Here is a 10,270-nt window from a genome sequence, read left to right as displayed (position 1 = left end):
ACTTTATCTTACTGAATTTAGTATTGGACTCAGAGGGTACTTCTAATATAATGATACAATTATAAACAACTTTACTAATCACAGCCACATTCTCACTACTACGAACTAAAAGAGGAATGTTAGGGGGTCAATAATTTTGGTGTTTTGTAACCATCAATTGGCCATCAATAATATTTTTAATGGTGTAAGATTACATCTAATGGTGGGAGATCACTCACTTTTATTTTGATGGTTAAGTACTGGCCAGAAAATATCAAAATTACTGGCTCCCTAGACTTTTTCCGAACTAAAATTCTCTATTCAATTGAAGTCACTTTCTCTCTCTAGAATCTCCATGGCTGCATTGGCGCTACTAGCTGCGTTGTTGGTGAGCTCTGCTGTGGCTCAATCTCCATTGTCCAACTAAGATGCCGGTAATAACTTCCTCGAAGAAGACTTTGCATCCTCAGGTTTTCCTTCCACAACTTCTCCCTACTAAGATGCCGGTAGTAATTTCTTCGAGGAAGACTTTGCATCCTCAGTCAGATTTTTCTTTCACATCTTCTCCGTTGGTATCTCCTCCTTCTCTCGTCGAAAACGGCACATCTCCTTCATCGTTAGCCCGGCTCCTTCCAATCTCACTCCCTCATCCATCTTCGGTTCTCCATCTGAGTCATAGTCGGGCGTCATTAATAGAGTTACATTTTATTTTTCATATTATTAATTATTTAATACTACAGAAATTTACATGTATGGTGGACTCTTTGTACTTCATTTTTGGTTGCTCTTTTCTGCCGTGTGAGACGATTCATTCGTTTGATTAATTTTGTGGATTGGATGATAACTTTTATTATTGTTACAAAAAATAACTCTACAAATCTATAGTTTGTTAAATAAAGTCTACAATCAAGACAAAACATAAAGGGGTTTAGATCATGATTTTGGAGTTTAAAGATAAAGACACAAAAATTAGTATTATTATATTTTGTTTAATGATAAATTAAAATAAATTATAAAAATTTAATTTATTTTTATTTTAATTTTAATAAAATATAATAATAATAATAATAATAATAATAATAATAATAATAATAATGAAAATTCTAGAGAATAGTTTTGCAGTAAAACCAAACAGGAAGAAATTAAGTAGTAGAGAATTCTTGAATAGAGAAGATTTTTTAAGAAATATAAAAACAATGAATTCTATTGAAAATGTAAAATAAAAAACATGCTAAACTTACAAATCTGCATTCTTCACACCTATAATTATAATTCTCTAGCTAACTATCCACTAGACAATTCTCTCAATACTCCCCCCTCAAATTCAGGCACGATTTGTCTTGAAACCACAGTTTGAACCTGTATTTCTAAAACGAACTCAGAGACAATGGTTTAGTTAAAGAATTGGCCACCTGATCTTGAGAGGGTATATTAACAACATAGAGAAATTTTTTATTTACTAAATCCCTTAAAAAATGCAAATCCAGCTCAAGGTGTTTATATCTATTATGCAAAAGTGAATTTGCAGCTAATAGACAGGCACTTTGATTGTCACAAAAGATGGTAGGTGACATAGTTTGTGGGATTTGAAGCTCTCCCAGAAGCTGCTGGATGGACATTAGCACAGTTTGTGCAGCACACATCGCCCTATACTCTGCTTCAGTACTGCTCCTGCTTACCCTTGTCTGCTTGTTACTCTTCCATGAGATCATATTGCACCCAAGATAAACACAAAACCCAGTGCTTGATTTTCTATCATTCAGATCTCCACCCCAATCAGCATCTGAAAAAGTTAACAATCTAAAATCAGTAGACTTAGAAAATAATAACCCATGATCCACTGTACCTTTTACATATCTCAGAAATTTTTTACTCTCTTCCAATGCAGTAATGCTGGTTGACGCATAAACTGAGATACTATGTTGACAGCAAAAGCAATATATGATATTGTCATTGCGAGATATTGAAGTACACCAACTATTGATATGTACAGTTTGGGATCATGGAAAGATCCCAAGTAATGAGCTGAAAGCTTTGTGCTGGACATCATTGGGGTAGGCATCAAATTTGTAGTCTTCATTCCAGCTCTCTTGAGTAATTCAAATGCATATTTGATTTGTGAAATGTGGACACTATCTGTAGACAAATATGAAGCTTCCAAGCCTAAAAAATAACTAGACTTCCCTGTATCCTTTAATGGAAAAATATTGTTCAATTGATAAATCTATTATATATTTCTAATTTTACAACCAAAATGTGTTATATATCACTCCCTCATTGTAATTGGAATTAAATCTTTCCCTTCAAAATTAAGGAATTCTTTCCTCCTCTATAGGGGTGTGCATGGCCCGATCCGGCCTGGTCCCGAACACTTTAGGGGCTAATTTGGTGTGATTTCACCGGGTCTAGGGCCGGGTAAGGGTCTCAAAAATAGACCCGGTCATTATTTCGGGTCGGGTCTGGGCCATGGCTCGGGTCACCCGAACTCGGCCCAGTGGCCCGGTCATCATACAAAATTAATATTTTGTATTATTAGTGATGAATGATAGCTATTCTTATGTGGAATTTAAGTATTGTAAACCTTAATATTTTGTTTTATTAGTTATTATAAGACTATAAGTTAATGTTTTATGTTTAAAATGCATAAGATTTTAGACAAATGAATAATATTGTGTTATTTGTATTGATTTAAATATTTGGTGTTATTAGACAATATTAGTATTGATTATGGATATGCTTTAATTTTAGAGAAGAGTTGGTTCTTTTTATATTTTTCTAAATGAATTTTACTATGTCAAATAATGGTTGGAGTCTTGAAAATTTGGATATTTTCACATGCTAGCCTATAAGAAAGTATCAAGGTAATGTAATGTTAACGGTCCGGTTTTCACTCGGTTTTTACCCGGTATAATCGTGGCCCGAAAGTATATAGGTTTTATCGGGTCTAAGGCCGGGTTCAGGTCTAATAAACAGGCCTGGTGTATATTTCGGGTCGGGTCTGGGTCACATCAAACCCGGTTTCACCCGACCCATGCACACGCCTACTCCTCTATACTAATTTTACAACCAAAATGTGCCACATGTCACTCCCTCATTGCAATTGAAATTAAATCTTTCCCTCCAAAATTAAAAGAGTTCTCCCCTCCTCTATACTAACTTTACAACCAAAATGTGCCACATGTCACTCCCTCATTGCAATTGAAATCAAATCTTTTCCTCCACAATTAAAGAGTTCTCCCCTCCTCCCTCTTCATTTCTCTATCTCTCTTATTCCTTCAACCACTCTATCTATTTTATATATTATTATTAATATTAATATTAATATCAATGACTAATTACTAATTTGACAATCAAAATGTGCAACATGACATTCTTTAATTGTATTAAAATTAAAATTAAAATATTAAAATTGAAATTGAAATATACCTTAAATTATTTCAAATTTTAGATAACGAATATTAAAATTAATTGTTAATAAAAAAATTAGACATTTTCATATAAAATAATAACTAAAAATCTTATTATTTGATTTTTTTATCTATAGATACATTGGTCTTCTTAGTAAGAGACTTTTGTCAACCTACGACTTTTTTTTTGCAAAAGTAATTTGATTTTATAAATCTTTCATGCCATGCATAATCTATACTGTCAGAACAAAGTGGACTATAATTTTAAAAAATGTATATTCCCGTAAATTCCATAATCTATACTAGTTAATTTATCTAATTCTGCAGCATTATTACTGGTAACAATTATATCATCTACATAAACTAACAAGTAAATCACATTAGAATAAAAAATCTAACAAATAAAGACACATCAGATCTGATTTCTTTAAATCCAAACTGTTGAAAAGTAGTAGATAATATTTTATACCAAGCCTTCGGTACTTGCTTTAGACCATAAATGGCCTTGTTTAGCTTCACACCAGCTGTTCACCCTTTATAGAGTATCCCTGAGATTGCATCATGTATACTGTCTCATTTAAGGTGCCATTGAGAAAAAGGTATCATCAAAATCAAATTGTCTCAATGGCCAACTTAATGAGACAGTAATAGTTAAGATAACTATAATGGTGGAAGGCCTTACCACTAGACTATACATTTGATCATAGTTTATACCTTCCACTTTAAGAAAATTCTGTCCAACAAGTCTTGCCTTATACCTCAGAATATCACCGTTAGTATTTTTCTTTATAGCAAACACCCATTTACTTCTAATAATTATGGCATTAACTAGTGGTTCTGTTAATTCCCATGTCTTGCACTTCTAGAGAGCAGCAAATTCCTTATCCATTGCCTTTCTCCAGTGAGAACATTGTAAAGCTTCAGCCACAGTCCTTGAAATATTGTGTAGTATATTAGTTTGTTGAACAGTCAAGGCTTTTAGTTTGAACACTCTAAATTTCGATCTTATTGTCATCGAATGAGCATTTGTTGAAGAAATGGAATGAAGGCTAGTTTCAATACCACTAATAGAAATCATGTTCGGAGGAGAATTGGTATGAGATGCTGAAGGTGGGGTGACATTCTGGAATTCTGATCTCCTCATTCTCATGAATAGAAGTACTATCATGAGTGTTCAAGCTTAAATGAGAAGGAGATGCTGTATTGTGCAATGGTCTATTTGTAATTTGTAATCCAGTATTTGAATTTATACTCAAAGACTTTGTAGTTTGATTAGATGAGGACATTGATAGTGAAGTTGAATCAATGATGATGATAAATGCAGGGCCTTAAGCTGGCTGCCACTATTTGGATTATTCTTGGAAGAATCATTACTGCCCAGGTGTTAGAAAACAGTTTCTGATATGGAAAAGTATGCTCATGAAACAAAATATGTCGAGCCATATAAATTTTACCATTTTGTGCCATACACTTATAGCCTTTGAAATTTGAATCATAATAAACATGGTTCAGATTTGTAATTAAATTTAGTTTTACTATAAGGCCTTAAGAAACGAAAACACATACATCCAAAGATTTTAAAGAAGGTATAATCGGTTGATGCTCAAAAAGAACCTCAAACAGACTTTTATTATCAAGAACTGGGGCAGAGAATCTGTTAATGATATAAATAGAACTCAAAAAACATCTTCCCAAAAGTGCATAGGCAAAGAAGCTGTAGCTAAGAGGGAGAAACCCACTTCTGTAATATGTCTATACTTCCTCTCAACACTTTCTTGTTGATGATGAGTATAAGGGGATGATTTTCTATGATGTATACCTTCAGTTGCAAGAAAATTAGTGAAAGCATGTGACATAAATTTTATTTTCAAATTCGTTTGTAAAGCCTTTTTTTTGTCTAGTTTGATTTTTTATGAATGTTTTATAATTTTGAAAAGCTACTAAACACTGAGATATTTATTAATGAGTAAGAAAATGCATGTGTATTTAAATTGTGCATCAACAAAAGAAATGTAATCTAAATTCACTTCTTGATATTATAGGAGTAGGCCTCTAGATATCCACAAAGACAAGTTCTAAAGGTGTCATATACACAACATCATTTAAAGAAAAATGCAATCTATACATCTTAGCTAAAGGACAGATTTCACATACATGATTAACAACAGAATGAGAACTAAAATGCAAAGAACTTTTATTCATAGCATCCATTACAGTTTTAAGAGAACTATGGCCTAATCGTTTATGCTATAAATCCATAGTGTTATTCTGATTACATTTGGAAACAGGATATGCACTAGAATAAAGACTAATTAGGTAGCTGTGTAGTAGTAGTATAGGCACTAGAATACTGAGATCTAGAATTAGATAGGTTATTAGGGATCTGTACTGAGGTTTTAGACAAATTTTTTGGTACTCGAAGGTTATCAAAAGAGTAAGTGTCATTTCTAGACATGCCTTGTAGGAGAAGTTTTCTGGTATCCTGATCATGAATAGCACAATAATCAGGCCAAAATTCAAAGTAGACATGGTTATCAGCTGCGAATTTAGAAACACTCAATAGATTTTGAGTAATTGGTGGTACAAGAAGTAAGTTCTTTAAACGAAAAGCAATATTTGAGGAGGAATAAAAAAGAATTGAAGAACCAGAATGAGTAATTGGAATACCTGACCCATTACCTACAAAGAAATTATCATTATCTGAAAGATTTGGTGATGCTGTGAGAAGATTTCCTAGATCTGAAGTGACATGATAACTCGCTCCTGAGTCTGGTAGCCAAGAAGCTTCACTTACTAAAGAGGAATGGGTAAGATATGTCCTAGGTTGATGAAAATTGGAGGATGGAAGAGGTCATTGTGTATTACTATATAGAATTTGCATTGGTGTAGAATTGGTTGTGGAATTAAGCTGAAAAGCAGGATTAAAATGATGGAAGCAGTTCCACACAACATATCCATGCCTTCCATATAATTGGCATTGAGGACGATTTTGGGTGTATCCAAAACGTCTTTCATGATTACTTCGGCCACCACGGCCTCTTCGAAAGCTGCCACTTCTTTGATATTCAAATGATGAGGAGGATTGAGTATAATGAGCTACAGGCATACCTGCATCAGGTTTCTTGAACTTGTCCAGCATATCATCAAATGCAAGCAGATAATATTCAGCCTCTCTGCAACCTTAAAAGTTCCAAGCCTTGACATTATCGAACCAATATATACAGTATAGTCTTCATTAAGACCATCGATTATTGTTTGTATGTGATCTGAGTCATGTACCTCATAGACGAGAGCAAAAAGGACATCAACCACATTCCGAATCTTATTCAAAAAGTCAGAAATAGTTCCATTTTTCATACATGATTTGAGTTAGGATTTCAAACTCTGAATTCGTGAAGCAGAAGTATCTTCAAAGTATTTTTCAATTCTTTCCCAAACTTCATAAAATTGTGAGAGATGAATTACTTTATTCTTGATGCTGGTAGTCATCGATTCTACAAGCCAAGTAGTGAGAGTTAAATCTTGTAATTTCCATGTCTTGTACTTCACCGATTCAAAAATTGTTTTGGTCGCTTCATCAATCACGAACTGTGGCGGAATCTTGGAGCTGTATAGATGATCTGATCTTCCATCAAGAGGCTCTGAATTATTAACATTGCTGTCTGTTTCCATGTGCTATAGTTGTTTTGAGTGAGTTTGTCAGAGATAAGTGAGAAGGTCTTTTTAAAAAAATCAGAGAGGATACTCTCCATAATAAAGATGAGCAAGATTATAGGCTCTGAATACCATAAAAGAGGAATTGAAAATCCTAAAGAAAAGTTTTATAATAAAACCAAGTAGGAAGAAATTAAGTAATAAAAAATTCTTGAATAGAAAAGATTTTTTGAGAAATATAAAAATAATAAATTCTATTAAAAATGTAAAATAAAAAACATGCTAAACTTATAAATCTACATTTCTCATACCTATTTATAATTTGCTAGCTAACTATCTATTAGACAATTCTCTCAATACTTTGTATCAAAATACACTAATTTACTATCCCGTGTCTGTAAACAAAAGCAACCACATACAACAACTAGAAATTTGCTAATAGAGAATACGTGCAACACAAAAACGATATGATGAGAGTTGGCTATATTCCCATAACAAAGCTCTCATTAACTCATCGATTAGATACGTAAAATCCATAGCTTAATTGTTAATGCACGACTCGCTAGCTGCTGGAGATATATATTTATTTTGAAACAAAAAAGAAATGTGAGAATCACGTTACTAACATAGTACAGTAATAGCAATGAGTTTTAACACTAGTAATCCAAGACCTCACCTTTATCACGTTTGGTGCATTAATGGGTCTTGTGGGTCGAGCAGGTAGCAGCATTTATATCATTAGTTAGATAAATGTGTTTAGCGTTGTGAGTTGTGTTGGTCCTTTCATTCAAAGTTAGTTGCCTCTATCACTTCACTTCTGTGAACATGCTATGCTACTTCTCATTTCAGAACCTATACTACTCTCTCCCTTGACTCATGCATTATTTCTCTTCTAGTTATAGTCATCACTCATGGAGACCAAGAGAATTGTGTTTGTGTTATTGTGTGTATTTTCTCTTTCCAGTGAACATTAATTTCAACGTTACTGATGGCTTTTTCGTCAGTAATAAATTCTCACAAAAAGGGCAACGTTGTTGTTGGGATTACTGGCGAATTTTCATGTCTATTGGTAAATTTTGTGAAAATTCATCTCCTTTCTTATTGACAAAAAATTTCATGTAAAATTTCATCAACTAACGGATTATTTTCATTACTGAAATCCATTAGTAATAGGTTAATTTGGAATTTTTTTGTCTTACACTACACACATTAAAAAGAATCCTATATTCTTTTTTATTTCCTCCGGTAGGAGAAATACTAATTTGTTATGGATTAAAGCTCTATTTGATATACAAGATAGAATTCGAATCCTCAACACTTATTTAAAAAGATTAGTGAATTACTTATTAAATCAACCCAACTTAGTTAAAAAAATTCTCTATTCTATTCATAAAATTTGAACCCTGATTACAACTTGATTATTATAGGCCTAATAAGCTGTTTTTTAAGTTGTCTCATCACGGTGAAAGTGCCAAAATTTGTAGCATCCCAATTAGGGTCCACCCTCCCTTTTTTTTTTCCCCTAAAAAATGGTAAGTCCAATTCTAGACCCTTGGTCGTCATTGAAAGTGTCAAATTTGTGTTCAGTTTTCACCATCCAATAATAAAGTTCTATGTTATTTTGATCCTATTAAGTATAAAGTATAAACTAATACTACTATAGACATACGAAATTATAAGTGATTAACAAAATATTCTTTAATTTGCACAAAATATTCTTAATTTAATTATTCTTTCATTTGCACAAAATATTACTCTGAATCAGTTTAGATTTTCAAGCCTGAAACTCTGACCAATGTGGTTCCAGCCACAAGACTTGCAATGAACCTACCCTTTGAGCTCCGACCAAATCAAAGCAAATTGAAGAATATCTGTTTAGTTGCAATATCCATCTATAGCTACTGATTTAGGGTTCAAAACAAGGATCGGAACATATCAATATATTGAATGATACATGTACGAATGAGAAATCTGTAAGTGGTCACTGGTCAACATGCATTTGCTGTGGATAATGAATAATAATTATAGTTGATGATGCAGTTTATTGACATTCTTCTTCTTCCTTACGCTATGGATTAATTCATAACTTAGAAAACTTAATACACGTAATTTCTGCATCGCTTTCAAATTATTATCTGCTTCTCGAATTTGCTGGTTTGCGGAATTGTATGTAGAAAAAGAAAAGATTATTAACAACTAATAATAATTATCCTATCGATGATGATTCAATTAGTTAATTAGTTATGCACAGCTGCCTCCGCGAAAAAGCATGCATATGATGAATCCTATTTTAATTTTTAGGGTTCTGAGAATGATGAGATTGATTGCAGTAGTGAGTATGTAGGTGAAGACAGAAAGATAGAATAGAAAAGTGTTAGCAATAAGAAAAAAGCACAAATTGTATGGCCTAATTAAGGTTCTTCTTAACATTCATGGTTTGCTGAAAGTTACAATGGGGGGCTGTGGCCATATATATATTCGCAAGAGAACGATATCTTCTTCTCTGCTTCTTTGCTTCTGCAGCTGGAACAATAATCTCCTTCCCGAAAATCTCTTGTATCTTAGCCATTATAATATCATTCTTTCGCCTTTGATCAAACTCTTCTTCTTCTTCTTCTTCTTGTTCTACCAACAACCTTCTTCTCTTCTTTTTCCTCATCTCCCTCTTGCTTATATTATTCGCATTGTTGTTGTTGCTCTTTTCTTCGTCGCTCAGTTGCATTAGCTGCTTCGCCGCTTCCATTTCTGACTCGCTAATCAAGCCATGCTGAACCTTGTTATTATTGTTATTGTGTTTACATACAGAAGAAGAAGATGACGACGACGAAGAAGAAGGTGTTTCTGCGGCCATTGTAGCCTATCTGTGGCTTTTCTTTTTCTTTGTTTCAAAATGAAAATGGCAACAATGGAATTATTGGAAGTTAAGACACACCTAAATGATAGTGATGATGATGATGTTTTAGCGTAGAGCGCGTTTTGAGGTACGTGTTGTGAGTTCGTTCGATGTGAAGAAAGAAGAAAGTCAGAAACTGCGAGGTTACTTCTATGAACATGGCTTGAATTTTCTTATTTATAATAACATTTTCTTATTTACTTTTAAACTATGGTGGTGCCTCGTGGGTCCATATATATTATATCATTTCACTAGTATATTCCGTACGTGTTTCTTCTTTTGTTATTGAGGAATTAAATCTTTTTAATTTTTTTTATTTGAGTGTTTGGTGTGATTT

At 33.1% G+C, this 10,270-nt stretch overlaps 1 protein-coding gene across 1 annotated transcript; it reads right to left on the bottom strand.

Moving 5' to 3' along the window:
• Positions 9,346-10,075, bottom strand: LOC107634625. Its single transcript, XM_016338046.2, has one exon. It carries the CDS (start codon positions 9,889-9,891, stop codon positions 9,448-9,450), a length of 444 nt encoding a protein of 147 aa, XP_016193532.1. The 5' UTR covers positions 9,892-10,075; the 3' UTR covers positions 9,346-9,447.

This window comes from Arachis ipaensis, chromosome B03, assembly GCF_000816755.2.
Source record: "Arachis ipaensis cultivar K30076 chromosome B03, Araip1.1, whole genome shotgun sequence".
NCBI classification, from domain to species: Eukaryota; Viridiplantae; Streptophyta; class Magnoliopsida; order Fabales; family Fabaceae; genus Arachis; species Arachis ipaensis.
Note: the sequence above shows the minus strand (reverse complement) of the source record. Positions and strands in the feature narration are given on the sequence as shown.

Coding starts and splice junctions, on each gene's coding strand:
- LOC107634625 (XM_016338046.2), bottom strand. CDS start 9,891: ATGGCCGCAGAAACACCTTCTTCTTCGTCGTCGTCATCTTCTTCTTCT.